General features: G+C 40.8%; 1 protein-coding gene across 1 annotated transcript in view; it reads right to left on the reverse strand.

Moving 5' to 3' along the window:
* Positions 1-2,398: 2,398 nt before the first annotated feature.
* Positions 2,399-26,155, reverse strand: part of NTSR1 (neurotensin receptor 1) — a 207,923-nt gene continuing 184,166 nt past the window's right edge. Inside the window, exons 3-4 of the mRNA XM_030212184.1 lie at positions 19,866-19,956; positions 2,399-4,079 (exon numbers count right to left, since the gene is read on the reverse strand). Of these exons, the coding sequence (XP_030068044.1) occupies positions 3,827-4,079; positions 19,866-19,956 (344 nt within the window). The 3' untranslated portion in view covers positions 2,399-3,826. The remainder of the gene's footprint in view (positions 4,080-19,865; positions 19,957-26,155) is intronic.

The raw sequence follows: 26,155 nt of genomic DNA on the forward strand, positions 1-26,155 counted from the left end.
CAGAAGAAAGGCAGGCCTGGATATTCTGAAAGTTTGCCACTGAGGTTTACCCCGCTTTAGAAACCAAAATTATGCATCCATGAATTTTTAAGAAACACAACTGGCAGTTTTACAAAGAAATCACTTTTGATGATCCCTAAATGCAAAAGGCAGAAAACTCCTGTTCTTGACAGTATTCCTTTAAAAGCACATATTGTACAATTTGACGCAGTGTTTTGTTTGCTAATGTTTCTGTGTTAGTGATTTTGTAGTAAGTCCTGTTGTCCCTCAGGGCCTGTGCTCTGCAGCACGAATCAGAAAAACATTCAATTAATGAAGCGTAGCCTGATGCACATTACAATGAACAGAAAATGACTTAATTTACCCAGTGATGGCTTTGAATGGGCTGTCTGGGCCCCCATCCCTTCCTCTCCAACTTTTTTTTTTAATTAAAGTGCTATATGGTGGCCCTAGAGCAAACTAGCAGATCATTTTCTTTGCTCTCTTGTTTTTGGTAACGCCACAGTCTCCCTTCCTTCATGTATCTTTGACATGGACAATGAAGACGATGCAGAGTCTGCTGAAACTGTAGCTTAGCAGCTAATGTGATACAAATATATCCCTATGGAATAAAAAGCCAGGAGTACCACAAATGATAACACTGCTACAGTAACCATTTAAAACCATACATGAGTCTCTCTGTCACATTCAGTTTCAGTTAGCATTTAGCATGTCTCTTGTGCCGATGAAGAGAAGGAATATACAGATAAGGACTGTCTTCTTTATAACCTGAGATGTGAATATTGAATGGCAAACTCATTGCACTCGCCACAGATGCTGTCTATTTAACGAACATTACAGGACAGCCCAACAACATTTAAAGCTTCTTTTTAAATTAATTTTTGGCTAAGACATTATGCTTTAGTTAGATATCTCCATTCTCAAATCCACCACTTTGCTTCTCATGGAGCTGAGGTGTCTGGCAGCACTGGATGGATTTCCAGTGCTACCCACAGATATATTGTCCGTTGTTAAAAGTGAGAGAAAGCAGGGTGGCAGCAGTTACGTAGGATGTGCGGCGATCAGGGGAGTATAACGAAATATCATGACTTAAGCTGACTGGTGAAATGAATCAGCCTTCCACCTCTTTCTCTCCTGTTTTGAATCTGATCAACACGCCATCATCATCCGTCAACTCTCAGCTACCAAGAATTTTGCATTGCCCAATATATGCTGGCCTGGCATTGTGCGTCTGCCCTAGTCACTCATCTAGATCAGACAACAAGAAAAACTAAGATTAAATGGCTTTTAGCAATGTTAGAACCCTTTTATTAATACCATGGACTAGAGCAAAGCTGCACTACCTCTATGCAGCACATTCAGTTCTCTGAATCTCTTGAATCCCCACACAGACTGTGTTTCGCCCAGCAAGGCTGCGTCAGGGGCTTCTTAGTGATCTTCACTAAGAAATATTTGTATACTAGTAAAAAAGGCCCGTTTGTGACACAAATGAAACGGGCGCTAGCAAGGTTTTCCTCGGAGTATGTATGTTTGAGAGAGTGTATGTGAGAGTGACTGTGTGTGAGAGAGAGGGTGAATGTGCGAGTGTGTGTGTGAGAGAGAGAGAGAGAGAGAGAGAGAGAGAGAGTGAGTCTGGGTGTGAGTATGTCTGTAAGAGACAGAGTGTGTGCAAGTGCGTATGTGAGACACAGTGTGTGTGTGAGAGAGAGAGTGTTTCACACAGATACAGTGTGTGCGAGAGAGTGTGTGTGTGAGACACAGACTCTCTGTGAGACTGAGTGTATGAGACCAAGAGAGTGTGTGAGTGACTGTGTGACACATAGAGAGTGAATGTGATACAGTGTGAGACATAGAGTGTGTGAGAGACAGTGTGTGAGAGAGAGAGAAAGACATTGACTGTGAGAGAGAGAGAGAGAGTGTGTGTGTGTGTGACAGAGATACCTCCCCCCCTCTCTGGTGTCAGCCCCCCCTCCCTCCCTCTCTCTGGTGTCAGCCCCCCCCCCTCTCTCTCTGGTGTCTGAGCGTTACTGTGCAGGACGCTGAGCTCTGGCTGTGCTTCAAGGAATTGACCAATCCTATTTAATAGAATGCACCTCCAACATTCTGAAGCCGAGAAACCTCGTGTGGTTGGTCACTTCTGCTTGTGACAAACCCGGAAGTATGTGATGTCAATTCAGGAGATGGATACAGAGAGCAGGAATGCCTCAGCCATGCAGTCAGCTTCAGAATGTTGGAGGTGCATTTTATTATATAGGATGCTCCACCAATTTGTGTTAAAATCAAACAGCGATATTGTGTTACCAGAGTGCATGTCTTCATTTCATGCCATGCCTGTGTTCATATCTATAGGACCTGTGCTGTTTTTTTAAAACTTTTATACAGTATGTTTTAACACTAATTGGTGGTGCATATACAAGTATTTCTTAGTGAAGATTACTAAGAAGCCCCTGACACAGCCCTGCTGGGCGAAACATGGCCTGTACCGGGCAATAAATCCAATTTCAACTCTATTAATAAAGCTTGTGTACATCAACTACCGATCTGCTGTTTTGTTTTCCAGGTAGGAATTTGCGGATCGTCTGCCTTGCTGTTTTCTGGAAGAATGAATTAGTCCAAAAGGGCCATTGCCTCCAGCCTGACAAGTTTCCTTATCTTCCCTTTATATTCCACTTCTAACTTCTCATATCTTCTCTGCTTTTCTACTATATTTGTATTTAAAATTATTTCAGTAATATTCAGCCATCCACAAATAATGCTCTTTCTATAGAGAAGGCGCAGATACATTTAATTGATTTCAGTAATTCGCACTTGGGAAATAACTAGCTGCCTCTCCGACTTTCCCGATGTTAGTCTCAACAAGCAAACCTGGCCTGCTGTGCTCTTCTATTCTGTGTGCGAGCGAGGACTGTCTCCTCACAAGCAAAATGTCCTTCACTTCAGTCTGCATAACTGAAACAAGAATATAAATAGTGAAACAAATGAATGTCACAGGCACCACAAATAATCTCCATTTTCCACATTCATTTTTATCCATTCACAACAGATCTCAAGTAGCAAAGTTTACAAATTAACCTGATCCTATTTTGTATGAGACTGCTACCGAAGGACACAATTCCAGCATTTGTTGCTGCAGTATCTACCATCCCTTTAGAGAATGCAAAGTGTGAAATTACTCTTTCTCTAAAATAGTTTTTGATTAACTGTACCTGATGATCTGGTTACTGATTTCCTCAAAAGCTGTCTGGCTTCTTAGCTTCCTGCTACCTATGAGGGGGTTCAACCAGTGACTGTCATTTATAACTCAAGTGCTACTATAGATAATGCAACCTTGTCCTGATCCCTGAGTGGTTGGATTCTTACTCACACTATTCATTTGTTAAGAATTGCTTCTAAGGATGTCAAAGATTAGCAAAATAAATTTAAAAATATAATCTTGTTTTCAAAACCTGCTTTCTCTTGTATATTTCCGTTCAGCATCAGGAAATGTTCACATATCAAATTCAAATCCAATCAAAACAAAAGTTCTCTATTTTTTGTGAATCTGCATGTCAATACTGAGATGCTTGGCAGGCCAGTGCTGAACTGAAACACCAACTTATCTGATCAAACGCAGCATCTATATGTATGCCAAACCCAGGTATAGAGCAGACTTCATTTTTTTCACAATAAACAAAGTCTATGCTTGAACAGAATAACTGCTGGTGCACAGCCATGCAAATTTCTTTTGATGGTGGGGTGATGGTGTTGTTTAAAGCCCATGTGCCCAACTATCATGCCTCACAGTCCTGTGCAGAAGTACTTTCATTGGCTCGGTTGGTACTCTGCTTTAGTAAGGTGTCTCCCTGGTGATCTGGCTGGAGAAGGTGTGGTTGGTGCTGGAGATACTATTGGATTTTCTGGTCAAGGCAGGCCTCCTTTTCTTTTTCTTCCAAGGTGGGCATAAAAAACCAAGCGTTGAGATGAATATTTGACGGAAGTTTGCTGACACCAGGTTGTAGAGGATTGGGTTGATGGTGGAACTTACGTAGAACAGAACATTTGTCAACATGTAGAAATAGTGATAGAAGTCATACAGGAAGCTGGGAAGAGAAAAACATACAGGATATATCAAACAATCGGTTCTAGGACAATAGCACACCAACTATTTAGAAAATATATCTTTTAGTGTTTTAAAACAATCCATGAACATAAGACCTTTGGAGTTAAAATAATGAAATATTTTGAACACCACCAGACAGGACTTAAAGATCTAGGCTTCCTATCCCATTATAAACCATAAAATTATAGTGTTTTGTCACCCTCTGATCACCTACCCATCTCTCCCTGTTACTCACTCACCACCTCTACCTTTCCCTGTGAATGCTTTTATGTTTCACTTATATAGGGCTTATATTGCTTTTGTTAAATGTTCGGACATTGTTCCTAAGCGCTGTATAGTAAGCCATCTTTTGTATGCTATTTTGTTTGACTGGACCTGAATAAATAGATTTAAATATTTTCTGATATTTTGTCATCTTTTGCTCATTTCTGACCCAAAAAAGAAGGGACCTTTGAAAACTAGTCAAAAATATATTTTTATTTTGTTTTATTTCTATTTATTACCTGAAAAGTGGACTAACATGGCTACCACACCACTTCATCTAAGCAGGAAGTTGTGAAAGAGGCCTTCTTAACTGTCAGGCAAGGACTTCTTTAAGTAAATTTATGCCCTTATGAAATACTCGCTAACAGTAGCTGTTTTGCTGCTGCGAACAAAGAATTCATGAGCTGCCCACTCCACTGTAGCAACAACATAAAGTTTGTTAGCCAGCATATGTATCAAGTCATGCCAGCCCTGCTTATTAAATACTACTATGTCAGCATGAGTTTATCTGTTCTTGGCTCATCCTCAGACTGGAAGATTCTCAGTTTCCTAGTCAACCTGTGCAGTTCAGCCATCTTTACAATTCTAGCACAATTCCCAAAATATTTCAACATGATGACAACCCACTGGCCACACTGGTGCCCTGAAAGACTGATGTACTCCACATCCCAGGCTTCAAACGGTTGAAATGCAGACAAATCCAGGCAAATAGATGTAAATTTTATAAAGTGCATCGCCAATGAAATGGCTGCAGTTGTTAGGAAATCACATCACCTCTAAACAGCCACAGTCCCCACGTGTGCAAACAGAGGCAGGTAGAGGAAGCCCTAAGTGTGGGCTGAACACATTTGTCCATTAAACATGCCCTGTGTCAATAGTTAGAAAGTTTCTGGCCATTGATCTGGTAATGGAAAAGCAGGCTCCCGTGAAAAGGAGTGCTTCTGAGCAGCATGCTTCCTGAAGCTGTTAAAAATCAACCAAATGACAGCCTCAGCCTCTCCTTCTTGCTGCATGTTGTTTTTAGTGGCTTGTGGGGCATCTGGAGTTCAGCAGACTAGCAGAAAAAAAAAATCCCTATTTGCAGCAAACTAGAAATCAGACTTACCTTGAAAACATGTGTTTACTCTCCACTATGTTCACTAATAGAGCCAGCTTTACTTAGGCCATTGAAATGGACAAACATTAAACTCTCCTAGGAAAACTTATATCGGGGGGGGGGGGGGGGGGGGTGATTTATCTGAGTAAATTGCTTGGCTGGAAATTTCCCTCCTCTGTTCCTCTAGAATTACATACCAGCTTTCATAACATGCCGGCTTTTATTTAAAAAAAAGAAAGAAAAGGTACTGCTGGTGGACGATTTAGGTTGGGAGAGGAAAATAGTGCACACATATTCAATTTTCCAGTATATGTGCACTATTTTTCCTGCATTCAGCCACCCACACAAATAGCATGCCTGTACTTAGGCAGCTAATAATTTTCAAATGAATATAACACTCGTAGGTTCCCTCTAAAAGTTGCAGTATGTGTAGGTTAAAACTGCCTTTGAACCACATGGGCATTCACAATCAACCCTTTAACATAATCAAGTACCAGCTTCAACTGCTGCTGCAAGTCATGTGAAGGACAGGTCCATAATCTAGGTGGCAGCATTTATGCACCCCTTGCAAACCTAAATGTCTACAAAGTAGTACATTTAAAACAAATCAGAGAAAATATTTCTTCACTCAACATGTAATTATACTCTGGAATTTGTTGCCAGAGAATGCGGTAAAAGCAGTTAGCTTAGTGGGGTTTAAAAAAGGGTTTGGATATCTTCTTAAAAGAAAAGTCCGTAAGCTATTATTAACAAGGACTTGGGAAAATCCAATGCTTGAGTTATTTCCCTTATTTATTTATATATTATCTTTTCCATTTTTTTATTAATATGTTTTTTCATTTAATACCTTTTCTCATTTAATAATAATTTTTGGTATTAATACATTTTTTTCTAAGAAAACAAGTCTTTTAAAATATTGATATTTGTTCTAAAGCTAATTATTAATAGTTCATCATTAATATATAAATATTCTTTCAAAAGTTTTTTAAAAAATTAGTAAGTCATCTTTTGATAAGTGCATCTAGATTTTAAGTATATTTTTCTTATGTGTATATACCAACATTTTATGTTTGGACTCCTTTTGTACTTGGTTCCCTCTCTCTTACATTTGGTTTTGATTAAAGCACACTTGCATGTTGGCTCTTATTATAAAAATATTTTATATATGTGTTAAAAAACATTTAACAAATGTTTCAAATTTTTTTTATATATATGTTTCAAAAATTTTTATACATATGTTTTAATGAATTAGCATAATGTTTTATTATTTCATGTATGCATCTGTTTTTTTCATATATATGTATACATCCCATTTTTTTTATATACATTATATATATACTAGTAAAAAAAGCCCTGTTTCTGATGCAAATGAAACGGGGGCTAGCAAGGTTTTCTTCAGAGTATGCATGTGGGAGTGTGTGTGTCCCTGCCCTCTGCCCTCTGCCCTCTCTCCCTTCCCCTGTGCTGTCTGTCCCCTCCCCCTCCCCCCCCTCCGAGTCGAGTCCTTCAGTGTTACGTTTCCTGCTGTCCTGTGTTTGTGTTACAGAGAGAGTGAGGGCGTCTCACTCCCCTCCCCCCTCTGAGTTCTTCACTGTTACAGAGAGAGCGATTTCGTGCTGTGCTGTTTTCCTTCACTGTTTGTGTTACAGAGATAGTGAGGGCTTCTGCCCTCTCTCCCCTCCCCCCTCTGAGTCCTTCACTGTTACAGAGAGAGCGATTTGATTTCCTGCTTTGCTGTGTTTTCCTTCACTGTTTGTGTTACAGAGAGAGCAAGGGCGGGGCAGACACTCATGGGGAAACCGGATATCTCTCCCCCTTCACACTTCTGGCTGGAGGCTTCATTTAGAACGTTGGTGGTGCCTTTTATATATAGAGATATGTATATTTTTTATATATATGTATATATTACTTTGGTTCCTATCAAAGTGCATTTTATTGTATTCATTTTATTTGTATTCACATATTTATCTAGTTGATTATGTTATTATTAATTTTTGACTGTTTACTGCAATGTGTTTAATGCAGACCCCTGACGCAGGTGCGGTAGCACCGAAACACGGCCCGTGTCGGGTCTTTCTTCAATCAAAGTTCATTATTAAAGGATTTTTCTAATGAAAGAACTGTGTTCCCTTTGTTTTTAAAGGCCCTTTGTGCTGTTTTTTTGCTTTATCTTATTTGTACATTTTCTAGTAAGTTATGCAAAGTGATAATCATTAACACATTATAATAAATTTTTCAAACTTCAACTTTTATAATTATTTTAAGATTAAGTAAATGTCTTGAAAATAGAAAATGTATAAAATGTATAGGGAGAATAGTAAATGATAAGGTAATTGGAACAAGAAAAGACAGAAGAAAAGGGGAGAAAAGGCGTAGGGAGAGTAATAGTAGCTGAAGACCTAAAATGAAGGTATGAATACAATGACCTTTATGCAATAATGTGTTAGTACAACAAGAGTTTAAATGGGATCTGTACTGGGACCGGTGCTATTTAAAATATTTATTAATGATCTGGAAATGGGAACGTCGAGTGAGGCGGATTGTGAAAAATTGCAAGAAGGCCTTAAGAAGCAGGAAGACTGAGCATCCAAATGACAGACAAGATTTAATGTGGACAAGTGCAAAGTGATGCACATTGGGAAGAATAGTCCAAATCAAGTTATTTGATACTAGGAGTCAGCACCCAAACAAAAGATCTATGTGTCATCGTGGACAATATGCTGAAATCTTTTGCCCAGTGGGTGATGGTGGTCAAAAAAGCAATCATAATGCTAGGAATTATTAGGAAAGGAATAGAAAATAAGACAAAGAATTTTGTAATGCTTCTGTATTGCTCCATGGTGCAACCACAGTGTGGTACCTTGAGTTTTGTGTGCAATTCTGGTCGCCATATCTTAAAAAGCATATAGCAGAATTAGAAAAGGTTCAAAGAAGGGTGACAAAAATGACTGAGGATGAAACTTCTTTCACATGCAGAAAGGCTTAAGAGGACAGGACTCTTCAGCTTAGAAAAGAGATGGTTGAGGAGGGATATGATTGAGGTCAACAAAATACTGAGTGGTGTAGAACAAGTAAATGTAAATTGATTTTTTACTCTTTCAAAAAGTACAAAAACTAGGGGACACTCAAGGAAGTTACATCTCACTACTTTTAAAATGAACAGGAGGAAATATTTTTTTACTTAACAAATGAAGGTGAGTTACATTCAGGCACACTGGACACCTCCCTGTCCCAGGAGGGCTCACAGTCTCTCAGTTGTCAGTCTCTGGGTTTTCTGTGTGTATGTGTGTGTTTGTGTGATCAATAATTTTAATGGTATGTTCCTAATCTACAACATTGGAAAGAAAACTAACATCAAGAATAGTTCAACACTCCCAAACAAGATGAGAAAACATCTCCAGATCCAAATCTAATAGAAAGACATATTATGACTCAACCCTCCCTCCCTCCCAACTCACTCACTACTATCCCTAATAACCCTGCCACAAAGTGTTCTCCCAATACTCACACAGGCATACTAGAAACATCAGTATAACTGACAAAAATAATAATAATGGTAGGAACACCCTCAAGTTTCCATTTTCTTTTATTCCCCTCCCTGCCACCCCCTAATACCTCACTACATTCATATTTCTCTTCCCCACTCCTTTCCCATCCCTCCACTCCCTCAGGCCCATTCCTTATATGTTCTATTGTCATTTAACACCCCTCCCACCTCCTCCTTCCTCCATTCCTCTGCTTAAACCAATAAAGAATAGACGCATGGAAACTGAGAAAAATGTAGGCAGCTAAAGACCATATGGCCTATCCAGTCTGCCCATCCATGCCATCTACTCAACCTTTCACTCTCTTAGAGATCTTATGCACTTGTCCCAAGATCTCTTGAATTCAGATACTGACTCCACCACTTCCACCGGTAGGCCATTCCACAAATTCACCACTCTTTCCATGAAGAAGTATTTCTTTAGGTTATTTCTGAGTTTTTCCCCTTTCACCTTCATCCTATACCCCCTCGTTCTAGAGTTTCCTTTCAATTGAAAGAGACTCGCTCCTGTGCATTTGTGCTGCATAGGTATTTAAATGTCTCAGTCATAACTCCTCTGCTGCCTTTCTTCCCAAGTATACATATTGAAATCTTAAGTCTGTCCCCATATGCTTTATGATGAAGGCCACTGCCTACTGGCCATTCCTCTTGCTATGCACCCAATCATCCTTCTAGATTTCGCCATCCCCTTTTCTACCTGTTTGACCACATTAAGATCATCACATACGATCACACCCAAGTCCCGCTCCTCTTTCATGTGGAAATGTTCTTCACCCCTAAACTGTACCATTCCCTTGGGTTTTTGCAGCCCCAAATGCACATGACCCTGCATTTTTTTTAGCATTAAATCTTAGCTGCCAAATTCCAGACCATTCCTCTAGCTTCGCTAAGCCCTTCCTCATGTTATCCAAACCATCAGGGATGTCTACCCTATTGCAGATTTTGGTATTAAAGAGGCAAACCTTACCAGACAGTTCTTCAGCAATATCGTATGCAAAAATGTTTAAAAGAAATGAACCTTGTGACACACCACTGGAAATATCCTTTTCGTCAGAATGAGCTTCATTTACCACTACCCTCTATCACCTTCTACTCAACCAGTCCCTAACCCAGACAGTCACATTAGGGCCCATATCTTTATTAGTTGCCTATGTGGAACTGTGTCAAAGGCTTTGCTAAAATACACCATATCTAGTGCTCTCCCTCAATCCATTTCCCTGGTCACCCAATCAAAGAAATTAATCAGATTTGTTTGACAAGATCTACCTCTAGTGAAACCATGTTGCCTCGGGTCTTGTAATCCACTGGATTCCAAAAACTTTACTACTCTCTTTTAAAAGAGTTTCCATTAATTTATGTACTACAGAAGCAGTGCCAGATTTAGGCATAAGCTAAACAAGCTACAGCTTAGGGCCTCACAAAATTTCAGAATTTTTTTTGGCTTTTAGAATTTTATGTGGCTTTTTATGTGTAATGTACTTTTAAAAATCTTGTGTAGCAAATCTTCATGTGCAGTTTTACAATGGCTTTATATGCAATTAATTAATATTTTAAGCTCAAATTCATGGCTACCCAAGGTCCTGTTTTGGTATGCACCTTTGTGAGACCTTCTGGTGTAACTTTTTAACAAGGGGCCTCTAAGCTTTATATGACTTAGGGCCTCACCAAGTCTAAATCCAGCTCTGCACAGAAGTTAGACTTACCGGCCTGTCTGCTCTTCTCCAGTCCTCCGAGACCACTCCCAACTCTACAGAAGAATTGAAAAAGTCAGCCAGCAGAGCTGCTGGAACTTCCCTAAGTTCCTTCAATACCCTCGGATGTATGCCATCCGGCCCCATTGCTTTGTCCATCTTTATTTTACCAATTCCTCACAAACACAGTCCTTTAAAAATCATTCAGGGTCTACCACCTCTCTATTCCTATTTGTAGTTGCCTTCTGTGGTCTTGCTCCTGGCCCTTCAACTGTAAACAGAAATATTTGTTAAGCAACTCTACCTTATTTTTATCAGCTTCTACATTTTCCTCTCCTTCACCTTTGAGTCTCACAATGTCATTTTGCACTGTCTCCTATCACTAACATATCTAAAAAAAATGTCTTATCTCCCCATTTTACTGTATTGGCTATTTTTTCTTCAGTTGCATCTTTGCTTTCCGGATTACTCTACCAGTTTCTCTTAGCTTTTCCTGATATTGTCACCTGTCATCCTCTTTTTGCGATCTCTTCTAGTTTATAAAGGCTAACCAATTTTTCCTTACCTTTTTAGCTACTACTTTTGAGAATCAGAGTGACCTTCGTTTCCTCTTACTTTTATTTACTTTCCTTACAAAAAGATTTGCTACCCTTACAATTGCTCTTTTCGGTTTTGCCCATTGCTGTCCAGCTTCTTCCAGACGTTTCCATCCAGACAATTCCTTGAGGTAATCCCCTCACCTGAACAAAGTTAATTTTTTTAAAGTCTAGAACCTTCACATTTGAATGAACCCTCTCCAAACCTATCTTAATACTAAACCACACCATCTGGTGATCACTGGATGCCAGATGATCACCTATTATAACATCAGAAACACTCTCCCCATTAGTAAGCACTAAGTCCAGTATGACCCCATCCCACATGTGTTCCATTACCAACTGCTGGAATAGTTCCCCCTGTAGAGAATCCAGGATTTCCCTGCTTCTAAAAGACCCTGCAAGAGGGATACCCCAATCAACATCTGGCATATTAAAATCATCTATTAGTAGTACTTCCCCTTTCACAGGTATATTTTGAACATATTCAATGAAATATCTGTCCATTTCTTCTGTCTATGAAGGAGGCCTTTATATCACACCAATGTAAATACATTTGCCATTCCCTCTTTCCAGACTGACCCACAGTACCTCTTCCTTACACTATAGGTCCTGCAGTTGTCTGGCTTTAATATTATCTTTAACAAATAATGCTGCTCCCCTTTCCTTTCTTCCATACCTTTGCATACAAACCCACCCTCCCCTGCTCATATGTGGCTTATATGCAACATTTTTGGCATAGCTCTAATTTTTGTCACTGCCTGACTCATTCTCAGAGATCAGGTTGCCTCCAGTGCCTAGCCAACACCAATTGAACTGCCACTACAGCCACCTCCAACCGTGGCTGCTCCTTCTGCATATTCCACAAGAATAGACAATTCAGCAAGTTCTTTTTACAAGTCTTCTCAAATCTTGCTTGCATTACTTCCCCTATTATCATCAAAACGTATTGCTATACTTTTGGTTCTGAGGACACTTTCACCACATATGGAAGAAGGAACTTCTACTATCACAACCCCTCCAACAAGCTATCACCTCTTTTCCACCATTTCTGCAAGCTTACAGGGGTGGCAGACATCCTATACACAATCTTTCAGCCATTTCCCCGCAAATGTCCAGAAGCATTCATGCCCTTGACCTCGAAGTATATCTGTATCCACTTCTTCTTCCCTGAAACTTCCCCAGCTCCTCCCCCACCCACTCACATATGCTGCTTGCTTATGGGCCAGCATAAAAAAAAACATATAGGCTGGACATAGCTCATCTCCTAACCCCTTAAATTTCAAAATGAATTCCTCAAATTTTGATGTAACCTCTCATAAATCCTTTCCTGCATAATTAAACTGTGCATCTGCATATAATATAAAGTCCCTGTGTCCCAGAAGATATGTATCCTTTAAAATTGTTTTAAACTAAGCCCAAGCAGTCACCATCCATTTGTCACTGTTCTCTGGGTCCTTCAACAACATCTAAGACCATCTCTCTAGGCTTCCTTCTAGTTCACTTGCACCAGAGTCTATAGCAGCTCTGTGTTTGACATTTAGTACCTTGGAAAGCTGCCACAGTTCATATTAACAATATTCATGTAGTTACTCAAATTCAGTTTAAAAGCAGCTTGCTTTTCTCTCAGAAACACTTACTTGACTCTGGAATGTGGAACCATGGCAGTGTTCATCCAAATATTTGCAAGATGTCCTTTTTTTTTAAATGTGTACTATCAAATTACCTGTGAGCTGATGGTCCCAAACATCACTCAGACATACTCATCTGGCTGCTAAAAGCATTTTCTGTGTTCTGGGCAGCTGCAGCCTGGCCTCTGGAAATGGAGCTTTCAAGAAACCCTGCCACATTTATTTAGTGACCACACATCAAGTGCAAAACAGCCGGGTGTTCACCAAAAATCAATGGCCTGTGATCTGAGGACAGACTTAAATGCATAAAGCAGTGTCACCCAGAGACAGAATGACCTTCCTGCTTATCCCTTAAAAATGCATTGAACTAATTGTAATGAACTTGAAATGGACATCAAGGGGCTCATTTTCGAAACAGAAAAACGTTCAAAAAGCGGCACAAAGCAGTAGATGGATAATTTTTTTGCCAAAGTGTCCAAATTGATATTTTCGAAAAAAAATTTTAAAGATGTTTTTCTAAGCAGTTCATTTGCAGTGCATCCAGATCATAAAGGGGTGCGTCAGGGACATGTTGGGGGTAGGATCTGGGCATTCCTAGAACTTGGACATTTTTCTGCCATAAAGGAACAAAGCAAAAATGTTCAGGGCTAAAAGATATTTTGGTCTAGACCTGTTTCAATTATGACTAAGTCACAAACAGATGCCCTAAATAACCAGATGAGCAGTGGAGGGATTAAGGCATAACCCCCCTTACTCCCCCAGTGGTCACTGACCCCCTCCCATCCTCCAAAGATACCAGCCTCTATGACAGCTTCAGATGTTATGGTCAGTCCTATTAGAGCAACAAGCTGGTCTCTGGAGTAGCCTAGTGGTCAGTGCAGCGCACTCTAGCGAAGGAGACCCAGGCCCATATCTCACTCTAACTGTTACACTTGTGGTGGAAAGTACAGTCCTCTAAAACTCACCAAAACCCTACTGTACCCACATATAGGTGACATCTGCAGCCATAAGGGCTATTGTAGTGGTGTAGGGTTTTGGTGGGTTTTGGAGGGCTCACCATACTAAACTAAACTAAAGTAAAACATACTTTTATACCTCAATAACCTTGTGGGATCCATGTGGTTTTCAAATAAAAAGAGAACCAGGCATACCTGGGAAGTACAATCAACAACCAGTAATAATTTCTCAGTTGCACAGTAACGTTATAACAAGGAAAATTTAACAGTGATAACACTTATCCTGGTGCAACACCATGCAATGTCTTAAATATAATAGTGCAGACTTTAAAATGCACCCTAGCTTGAACTGGAAGCCAATGTGCTCTGATCAATTGTAGGGTAACCTTATCAAACGTTTTTTGCAAAGTAAACCTGTCGAACTGCTACATTCTGTAAGGTTTGTAGTTTATTCAAGATCAATTGCGATCGGCATGCAAAAAGTAAATTACAATAGTCTAACTGAATCAAGACCAAAGCCTGAACAACCAGTCTAAATTGCAAGGAGTCAAAACAGTGTCTAATGCTTGTGTTTAATCCTTCTTAAACCTTTTAAGGTGAAAACAATTTTCTTGGTAAGCTGAGCCAAATGATTTGCAAAAGATAAATGCATATCCAATACCACACCCAATATCTTTAACTCAATTTCAACTGGAAAACAGGTCTAATCAATACTTATAGTCTGGCACCGAATAGTCTGTAGGGGGTTTTCTGAGATTTAAAAAAATTGTTTTGTCTAAATTTAGCTTCAGTTTATAAGTGGTAACCCAATCTTCAACCAGTTTAACACCATACAATGTAAGGGGGTAATGGTGAGGTGTGTACCTGGGGTCTTTTATGTGAAATCCACCGCAGTACCCCCTAAGGTGCCTCACTGCTCTGCTGGGATGTTTGTGTGGCCAGTCTACTAAGAATGCTGCCCCCCCATATGTCCCATTGGCTTGCTTTTGTGTGTTTTTCCCTTAGATGTTTTTTGGCTAAAATGGTCACAAAAGAAAAATGAACTAAGCACAAAATGTGTACAAAATATCTAGGTCTAGGAAATGGCCATTTTCAAAACAAAAAGAGACTTTTTTCTGGTTCAAAAACAGTCATGTTTACAACTCAATTTTTGGATATTTTTAGCAAAACATTCAAAATCAGATTTAGACTCATATGAAAAATGCCCCTTCACATGAAATATCTTTAAAAGGAAAACAAAATATGTTTATGACTTTTCTCCGAGCATACAGATCTAATCTGCAGATGAAATGCTCCACTAGGTTGTGCAAATGAAGGTAATATGATTTGGGCATTTACAGACAGGCTATGATTTAATAAATTGACCCGTGCATATCAGAATTACATGAGTAGATAATGTATTGCTTTGGAGGGGAGGAGCTGCTCTCTCTATCACTACTGCTGAGGTGATTAAATTTGCAGATGACATAAAACTATTCAAAGTTGTCAAAACACACGTAGATTGTGAAAAATTGCAGGAAGACCTTAGGAAACTGGAAGACTGGGCACCCAAATGGTAGGTGAAATTTAATGTGGACAAATGCAATGTGATGCACATTGGGAAGAATAATCTGAATCATAGTTACCTGATGCTAGGGTCCACCTTAGGAGTCAGCTCTCAAGAAAAAAATCTAGGTGTCATTGTAGACAATACTGTTTTTAATTACCCCTCTCTAGACCCCCGCAGGTCCCTTGCCCAGGGAGGTGGAGAGAGGGTTTCAGAAAGCTCATAATAAGTCTCTTAAATATGACCTCTGTTTTCTGGCTCCTTATTCCTAAGGGCATCTTAGTGCATCTATTCTCCCGCATAATGTATAGGAGAGTAAAAGATAATTTACTTATATGAACACTATTTGTGTAAGCATGTTCAAGGAGACAGATAGACAAGTGAGGCATAGACTAGAAAAGCTAGTGATAGAAATAGTCTTTATTCTTACCAATTGAAACTTCAAACTGGTACACACATCAGTCAGATTCTTAGTTCAACCGACCGTAGCTTCGCCCTCTGAGTAGCGTTGGGGAAAAACTCCAAATTTTACTCAGATTTTCATTCCTTATATAGTATCTGCTGTCCATACAATTCAATGGAGACTCAATTTTTTTCATCTGTGATTCATCCTTTCTGACAGTTTGCTTAACCACAGTTCGGATGCCCAAATCTCCCCCTTTTTTTACAATTTCTCAATACCTGTAACATCCTTTTTGGTAAACAACTCTCTGACTAATGCAGGGATAGGTATCCATTTTATGAAAAGGACTCCATTTTAAATTCAATTGCTTGACCTAAGTTTTAATTATTCAAGTCATTTAATCCTTCATCTAACCTTTAAAACTGTATCTGGATGTTACCCCAGATCCTGATAAGGCTTGTCAGCTGGGCCCTGCTTCAGCAAGTACTCAGCTGCAAAGCCATCATCAGATTTCTGGCCTGGTCAGTGCTTCTTAGCATCCTAGGCTTTAGAGCTCTGCCCACCACTATTCCAGTGGAGGGGTCTCTAGTTGTAACACATATTAACAATACGCTGAAACCTTTTGCCCAATATGTGGTGGTGACCAAAAAAGCAAAACAGGATGCTAGGAATTATTAGGAAAGGGATGCAACATAAGACCAATATTATAATGCCTCTGTATCGCTCTTTGGTATGACCTCACCTTGATTAATGCGTTCAATTCTGGTCACCGTATCTCAAAAAACATATAGCAGAATTAGGTTTCAAGAAGAGTGACCAAAATGGTAAAGGGGATGGAACTCCTCCCATATGAGAAAACACTAGAGAGGTTAGGGCTCTTCAGCTTGGAAAAGAGATGACTGGGGGGGGGGGGGAGGGAGGATATATGATTGAGAGCTATAAAATCCTGAGTGGTATAGAATGGGTAGAAGTGAATTGATTTTTCACTCTTTCAAAAAAATACAAAGACCAGCAGACACTCAATGAAATTACATGGAAATAATTTTAAAACAAATAGGAGGAAATGTTTTTTCACTCAACCAATAGTTAAGTTCTGGAACTTGCTGCTGGAAGATGTGGTAACAGTGGTTAGTATACCTGGGTTTAAAAAAGGTTTGAACAAGTTCCTGGAGGAAAAGTCTAGAGTCTGTTATTAAGATGGACTTGTGGGAAGCCACTGCTCGCCCTGAGATTGGTAGGCTGGAATGTTGCTACTCATTGCGTTTCTGCCAGGATTGATCACTGTTGGAAGCAGGATACTGGGCTTGATGGACCAGTGGTCTGACCCAGTACATCTATTCTTATGTTTTTATATCTTATTGCGTATCTGTGAATTTGCAATACTTTTAAGTTCTTTATTTATATTTTTTTAATCATCTTTCTAAACACTTGGGTTTTTAATTGCATTCTATATACACACCACATTGTAGCTCACAGTTTCACTGTACACAAATATTTTTTCACTTCTTGCACTGGTCTTCACACCAAATATCACATATCTATCTATCTATCTAGTTCCACATTGAATAACAGTTTTCACATTGAGCATTACTTATTGTTTTGTCTGTTTACCTTTTTCACGTTATTTTGTCACACACTGATGGCTTAGGGGGATCTTTTACAAAGCCACGATAGAGTTTTTAGCTCACAGTTAAAATCAGCTGGTGGTAAACACTGAGACACCTTTACATTCCTGTGGGTGTCTCAGCGTTTACCACCAGCTGATTTTTACTGGGAGCTAAAAATTCTAGTGCAGCTTTGTAAAAGTCCCCCTTAGTGACTCATCACAATGTATAGTCCAAGATATGGTTAAGGTTTTTAATATTTCTGTAGACCTGTTTTCCTTTGCACTGTATTTTTATTTTTGTACATTTGCTTTTTATAGCATCTTTTGATATTACGAGAGCAGGACAAACTTTATTATAGGTTTTGTTAAGGTGCTTTTCTTTAGTTTGTTAGATAAGATTTAGACACCCCTGGTTCCCTTTGCAGTATTTCTGTTTGGCTTATCGTCACTGGTACCTTTTTCCTCGAGTATATTTTTATTTATTTACAAGCCAAAAAGCCCGTTTTGTGGAAAATGAAACGGGCCCTAGCAAGGCTATCGTCTAATTGCAATTATGTTTTAAATCTCTCTTCCCTGCCTTCTCCTCCATCCATATCCAGCAATTCTCCTCTCTCCCTGCCCTCCCCTCCATGTCCAGCGATTTCTCCTTTCTCCCCTACCCTCCCACCCATGTCCAGCGATTTCTCCCCTCCCCTCCCCTCCCATCCATGTCAAGCGATTATCCACTGCCCTCCCCTCTCATCATGTCCAACGATGTCTCCTCTCTCCCCTGCCCTCCATGTCCAGTGATTCTCCCCTTCCCTCCCCTCGCATCCACGTCTAGCGATTCTCCTCTGCCCTCCCCTCCCCTCCATGTCCAGTGACTCGTCCCAGCCCCCCACCTGCCCCCTTTTAAGCACCCGAGTTCCAGTTCAACCCCAGCCTTCACCTGCCTGCCCTCTTCTCCAACAGCCCTCCTTTCCTTCCTGCCTCCCTGCCTTAAAAACGTATATTTTACCTCAAGTTGCAGCAGTGGCTCGGCTTGCCTCCAGCCTTCCCTTTACTTCCCTCTCACTGTCCCACCCTCCTCTGACATAATTTCCTCTTTCAGCGAGGGCAGGACACCGAGAGGGAATGAAAGGGAAGACTGGAGGCGAGCCGATTATGTAGTAGCTCATTTGCATACGGTTATGAACCCAGCCAGCCAGCCGCTGTCCAGGGACGCAGATTGAGAAGTTATTATATAGAGGATTTTTATTTATTAGGATTTATTTACCGCCTTTTTGAAGGAATTCACTCAAGGTGGTGTACAGTAAGAATAGATCAAACATGAGCAATACGCAATTACAGCAGTAAAAATATTCAGCTAACAATACTAAGTATGTAAACTCTATGATGTCTTTCATCGCATATTCATGAGTGGATACATCACCTCCTTTGCCAATATATTGTGGTTTTTTAAGGATTAACTGAAAACAACATACGTCGGTGTTTATGTGTATAGTCGATTCAGCTCTATATTTTGAAGACCTCAGCCAAACGGAGCAGTGGGGCATATATTTATTCAAGCCTCCACTCTCCTATTATCACTGGTCCTCATTAGTTTTATGTTTTAAATTTCTTGTGCAATTTATTATGGGGGTCTTTTACTAAAGTTTAGCATGAGTTATCTGGATCAGGGTCCATTTTATTCCTATGGACCCTGCTGCAGATAACTCGAGCTAAGCTTTAGTAAAAGACCTCCTATCTTTTTGTTTTTATATAGATATATATGTTAATCCCAATTTGTAACTTTTGGGTGATTTACACAACTTAGAAAAACAATAATGGTTCTTTGACTGACAAAGTGTACTGCCGGCATGCATGGCAGAATATCTTTTTGGGGATGGAGCCATGACGCAGCCAAATGGCAAAATATGATGTGATGTCGGACTTAAAAATCATCCCGGAATCGATCTATCCAAGATAAGTGATAACATATGAAATCACTATTATTATTTTTCTAAGTTGTGTAAATCACCCAGAAGTTACAAATTGGGATTTATTTATATATATATATATATATATATATATATATATATATATATACAAACAACAAAGATAATAAATTGCACAAGAAAATGAAAACATAAAACTAATGAGGACCAGTGATGAAAGGAGAGTGATTTTATAATTTTTTACAATCAGTTTTGAGAAGAAATTTGATGTTGCTGGAGGTGATATCAACCTTACCTTACCTTTCATGGTCAACTGGTTATTATTCTGCCAAAAACTGATCTTTGATGCAATGCTAATTATAACATTGAAAAGGATGTGGACCGTGAGATAAGCAGAACAGTCTATTATCAGAAAGCCATAGAGTGGGGTTCTGCTGTTTGTGTAATATCTTTAATTAAAAATCCTGCAGAATATTAGTGGCATTGGGGTACTGGATTATTGAAAAGAAGTACTTACTCTGTCCATTCCTCTTCTGGAACATAACAGTACATCAAGCGGCGGATATGATACGGAAGCCAGCAGACCACAAAGGCAATTACAACTGCACCTATGAGAATGAAAGAAAATTGAATTGGTTTATCCAGTGCTGAACTGAATCAGGCCACTTATTAAGCAACGGAATTCTGTACAGGTTTATTAAGAAGAAGAATATAATGTGTGTTTCAATTGTACTGTTTGAAAAAGTCACACAATGGACTATAGTAACTTTGCAAATAGGGCAGCTGGCAATTTCCCACCATAGCAACTACGTATAGGCAGTTATATATGGTGCTGTCTTATAACAATCTCCGTGTGTTTAAAGATAATACCCCTACATTCAATCGGCGTTGAGCTGTGTGGGTACTGCCCGACGCCAGTGATCAGACCAGATATTCATTGCTGGACCATATCCGGTGACCAGCATTGAATATCCGGTTTCACTTTTTGCCACAGTAACTTAACTCATTAAGGGGGAGATTGTATATATGGTACCTAAAAAATCAGCGCTGAAATCAGTGCCGACTAAGCATATTCTCTAATCAGCCCCTAGATTTAGGCGCCGATTATAGAATAAGCTTAGTTGATATTTGAGCGCCGAAATCTACGTGCATCTATTTACACCAATGAAAATGTGGCATAAATCCCGGCACATAGATTTAGACATGCTGGGCCATATTCTATAAGTAGGCACGTAAATTTCATAATGCCCTCAAAATGCACGTTTCCCCGCCTATAACCCTGCCCCTTTTCGCCTGCATGCATTAGAAGTTTAGCGCACATTGTTACAGAATATTGTTAGTGACTTGTGCACCTAAATTCTAATCAGTGCCAATTAGTGCTCATTATTGCTTGTTAAGTGCTGTTATCAGTACTCATTAGCTCATTAAGGGGCCCTTTTACTAAGGCACATAGGCGCCTATGTGTGTCCAACGTATGTCAAATTGAAACTACCACCCGGCTACTGCGTGCCCCGGGTGGTAATTCCATTTTTGACGTGCATCCAAAACACACTTTAGAAAATATTTTTCTATTTTCTACCACGTGGCGCTTACCTGGCAGTAATTGGCAGTTTACGTGCGCTGATGCTTACCGCCCCGTTATCATGTGAGACCTTACCACCAAATCAATGGGTGGTGGTAAGGTCTCAGGCCAAAAATGGACATGCACTGGTTTTAATTTTGCCGCACGTCCATTTTCGGCCACAAAAAATGGCCTTTTTTCCAGGCACGCTGAAAAATGGATCTGCACGCATCCAAAACACGCACCTACTCCAGCACAGACCATTTTTCAGCATGCCTTAGTAAAAGGGCCCTTAAGCCAATTGAGTTGCTCACATTGTTATAGAATCTGTGCCGATTTTGGAACAGATCTCTAAGCACGCTATATAGAAGTCAGGCAGCAATACAGTGGGAAGACTTCCACTCAGCTTAGAGGGAACAATGATCAAGCATGCTGGACATTTGTCCTAGTTATTTGCTGAGGGGTCCTTTTACAAAGGCATGCTAGCATTTTTAGTGTGCACTAAAAATAAGCATGCGCTAAATGTTAGAGATGCCCATATATTTCTATGGGCGTTTCGAGCATTTAGTACGTGCTAATCATTAGCACGCACTAAAACTGCTAGTGCATTTTTGTAAAAGACCCCCGAATGAGGCTTCTTCGGACATTATTATACTGTTCGTTCAATATATTATCTCGAAGGTTATTATTCCTTAGTGAAATGGGGACTATAGTGTTGACCCCCATTCCCAGGAATCAGAATGTAAAAAGGAGTGATTGTGGCAAATTTTAGACTTGTGTTAAAGTGATGGAGGACGATAGTGGAATATCAGCTGATGGAATTTCTATCTAACCATGTGCATTCCAGAAAGCAGCTTGGTATCTTTAAACAAAATTCTCACTTCAATGAAAGCCACTTTTTGCCCTCTTGATCTGCTTGATCTGCTTCCTTTATCCTGGATTAAGTTGTCTAATTTTCATCTTCTGTCCTTCTTATTGGCCATAGTTAACTCAGTCTTACGTTAGGTAGAGTGGAAAGTGGCTTCTGTTAGGCCTATCTTTGAAGAAAGTGTCCTTGGGTCTGTCTCTTCCTAAGAATTATAGACCTGTTTCAAATCTGTGTTTTCTTTCAAAAATAGTTGAGAAAATTGTCTTTTTACAGCTTAGTCAATTTGTTGAAAAGAAATTAGTTCTGCACCCTCATCAATCAGGATTTAGGGTAGCATGCAGCTCCAAGACCATTTTGGCTTCTGTCCTTAGTGAGGTATGGTCTAACTTAGATAATCATCATGTTACCCTCGCTGTCTCACTTGATCCTGCGGAGACATGTTTCTCAGTGAATAGCCGTTGGAAAACGTGCATCACCTTATATGGACGCCCATGCGTGATGGACGTCCTTACATGCACAGTTCCATATATGGACGACCATCCCATATATGGACGAGTCAGCAGGTGGACATCCATGACGTGCATGGACCGTCGTCACACGTGCTGGGCCTTATTTGGATGAGTACGTGTTCATACGTGCGGAGCCTTCCTTATATAGACCATTATCAAGTGTGCGAAACTCTTCATATATATATACACAGTAAAATATGTATGTTCCTTATATTTTCCATAGCTGCATGTTCTGCAAGTACAGTGCATGTAGTTGCGGACATCCAGGTACGGGAAATATAAGGAACATTCATAAGTGTAAAGTACAGTAACAAGGACGTGTTTCTTACAGAACTGCCGAAGAACGTCCCTCTTACAGGGCTGTTTTCTTGCATGCTAGGACCTTTTGTACTGCAGTGGGTAAAAAGTCCCAAAAACAAAGGCCATGCAGTGGTAGCCAAGCACTGCAAGGCGATGCCAAGTTACCACCATGATAACCATTTCTGTGTTGGGCCAGCTGTAGTCCCAGAATAGAGAGCGGTAAGCCCACATTGGGCTTACCGTCGCTCTGTAAAAGGGTCCCTGAATTTCTTGTAGTTTCTAGGGTTGCATTAGCTACCTTTTTATGTTTTGACAATATCTATAGGTTCACACTAAAGTTGTATTAGCTTTTGACAACAATTGTAAGCACCATTTTATTTATTTATTTATTTGTATTTTGCGCACACCTTTTTCAGTAGTAGCTCAAGGTGAGTTACATTCAGGTACACTGAGTAGTTCTCGGTCCTGGAAGGGCTCACAATTTAAGTGTGTACCTGAGTGTTATGATCCTGTTGTGACTTGAGCAGTGAGCTCTTGTGCCCCAACTGAGCACGGTGGGTAAGAGCCGCGCCGCACTCGGTCAGGCAGCCGGACAACCCCTAGCTTCACCTGGGAATCGACCACCTTTCCCCAGGAGTTGAGCCCCCAGGTGCAGGTAGGACTTCGGGATCCAGACGGGGTTGGGTCACCCAGACCAGACTAGATGGAAAGGCGGGCGTAACTCTGAGAGTGAGCTGGTACAGTCCAGAGAGCAAAGCAGGCAGCAACGCTATGGGTAATCAGGAACAGTCCAAAAGGTCAGGGCAGGCAGCAATCCACAGGTAGTTGGGTACAGTCCAAAAGGTCAGGGCAGGCAGCAATCCACGGATAGTCAGGTACAGTCCAAAAGGTCAGGGCAGGCAGCAATCCATGGTAATCGGGTCCAATCCAACGGTCAAGTAACAGCTGACAGGAAAAGCAATGAAATGCACGGGATGAGCACCAAACCTCTATAAGCATAGAAGCCGAAGCAAGGTGTGCAGGGAACTGCCAGCCTTAAGTAGTCCCCGCATCAGCAGTAATTACAGGCAGCTGCAGAGAATGCTCCAGATTGGTGCCTGCAAGGGAAAAGGTGGAAACTTCGGGAAAGGTGCCCCATCCTGTGCAACCAGGCAATGCGAGCTACCCACACTGGAACCCAGCGTGGCTTCTGGAATGCCGCCAGACCAGGTGGCCGGCCTGGCTGGCCAACGCATGATGGCCATCCAATCAGTCAGCTGGACCCACGCCCACGGCTGGAGCAACATAGCCGGCCATCAGAACCAGACCCCACAAGACTGCTGCTGGCAGCCCGCATGGCTGGCTATCGCCGCCGGGATGAGGCTTGGCGGCAAATTGGCCGCGTGGACTGCAACTCAGGTGAGGGACATAACACTGAGGCAATGGAGGGTTAAGTGACTTGCCCAAGATCATAAGGAGCAGCAGTGGGAATTGAACCGGACACCTCTGGATTTCAAGACCGGTGGTCTAACCACTAGGCCACTCCTCCACTCCCTAGTAATTAAACTCTGGAATTCATTAGCAGAGAATGTAGCAAAAGTGGTTAACTTAGCAGGGATTAAAATTTTTGAACTCAAGAGGCCGAATGTGGGATACAAGTATTATAGTAAAGTAAAATAAAGAAAATGCCATTATTGCTAGTTTAGATGCAGAAAAATCATTTGACAAAATACTATGGGACCATCTTTTTTGGGTGCTGCCACAGTTTGGTGTTTTTGGTGAGATCTTGACTGGTGTGAGGGCCTTATATAGCAAGCCCATGACACAAATATTGGTCAATGGAGGCCTCACTTCTACATTCACATTAGAATGGGGCATGAGACAAGGTTGCCCCTTGCCCCTCATGCTGTTTGTTCTCTCCATTGAACCCCTAGCTAGTAAAATCAGACAATCTTTGGAGGTGAATGGTATCACCGTCAGGACACATGAATACAAAATCAATCTCTTCGCAGATGATATGCTGATTTTCCTGGACCTGGTGTCTTGAGGGATCCTTTTACTGATAGACCTCATCCAGAAATTTGAGACCTTTTCTGGATTAAAGATTAATTTTGAGAAATCGGAAGGTATGTGTGCACACGTATGCTTGTTTTTCCTTTGGCTTGGACTCCGGGCCCTATGAAATACCTAGGAGTGTACCTATACTTAGATTTACATCTATCTTATGTACAAGAAAAATGTATGTAAGAAGTTGGAGGCAGTTCGTGCTCGTTGTCATCAATGGAAAGATTTTCCAATTTCATTTCTGGGTCGAGTGGCCCTAGTTAAAATGGTTCTTCTCCCTAAGGTGCTTTACCCTCTCCAGATGATGCCTCTCTGGTTTATCCACAAAGATGAAAGAACATATAAAGGGGCAATTTCCTCTTTTATTTGGGGAGCACGTCGGGTGAGAATTGGGTACAACAAACTTATTCGGGATAGAGGTGAAGGAGGAGTTAACTTGCTTGAACTTAGACTATACAATGTTGCGGCGGTTCTCCATTGGATTCACGAGCATCACTTGGAAAACTTTACATTGCCCCCCCCCCATATGTGTGGGAGGTCGCTGTCTCCCCCTTCTCAGCATTTAATGCAATTCACTCCTCCGCTTTTGTGACCGCTTAAGCTGGCTTGGGACTGGTGGCATAGCTGGTTGGGGGAGTGATTGACCCGTCTCTTTTTTTGGAACTACAGAATAACCCGGGATTTCCCGCAGGTCGGGGTAGGCCTCCTTTAACATCGTGGAATCACATTGGGTGCCGATATGTAGGGCAGTTTATTTCTGCAGACGGGGGCCAGTACCCCTCTTTCTCTACGTGTCAAGCTACCTGGCAACTCCCTCAGCAATTTTTATTCTCTTATATACAACTTCGGCATTATCTCCATGCTCTGAAAAGTTCTAACAGGAAGTACCCCTCTTTTACCGCTTTGGTTACAGTTTTCATGCAGACGCCTGCTGAGCATAACAGACTTTCCATGTGGTACTATTTAGGCAAGGCATGGAGGCCTTCCCCTTTTTTCTCACACTTGGTGGGGCAGTGGAGCATATATTTGGGGACAGAGGTAATGCAGCAAGAGCTCTTTCGCTGTTTTCTCTTGGCATTTAAGATGATTCCAATGTAGGGCTCCATGAAATTCAAATCAAAATTCTGCATAATGCGTATCTCACTAGAAGCAGGGGCAAGGCTATGAGTCTCTGGGAATCTGAGGAGTGTGATAAACACTTGAGAGGCAAGGGCACCACAGTGCATCACTTTTTAGAATGCCCTACTCTTCAAACTTTCTGGCAGTCCATAAACCACTACTAAACGGACTTGGAAAAATCCAAAATCCCAGGAATAACATGTATAGAATGTTTGTACGTTTGGGAAGCTTGCCAGGTGCCCTTGGCCTGGATTGGCCACTGTCGTGGGCAAGATGCTGGGCTCGATGGACCCTCGGTCTTTTCCCAGTATGGCATTACTTATGTACTTATTGCCCTATTGGAGGAGTGGTCCTATGGGGTTTTGATTATGGGATCGGACACATATCTTATGGCCCAAGGGCTTTCT

The sequence above is a fragment of the Microcaecilia unicolor genome, chromosome 8 (assembly GCF_901765095.1).
Source record: "Microcaecilia unicolor chromosome 8, aMicUni1.1, whole genome shotgun sequence".
In the NCBI taxonomy this organism is placed as follows: domain Eukaryota; kingdom Metazoa; phylum Chordata; class Amphibia; order Gymnophiona; family Siphonopidae; genus Microcaecilia; species Microcaecilia unicolor.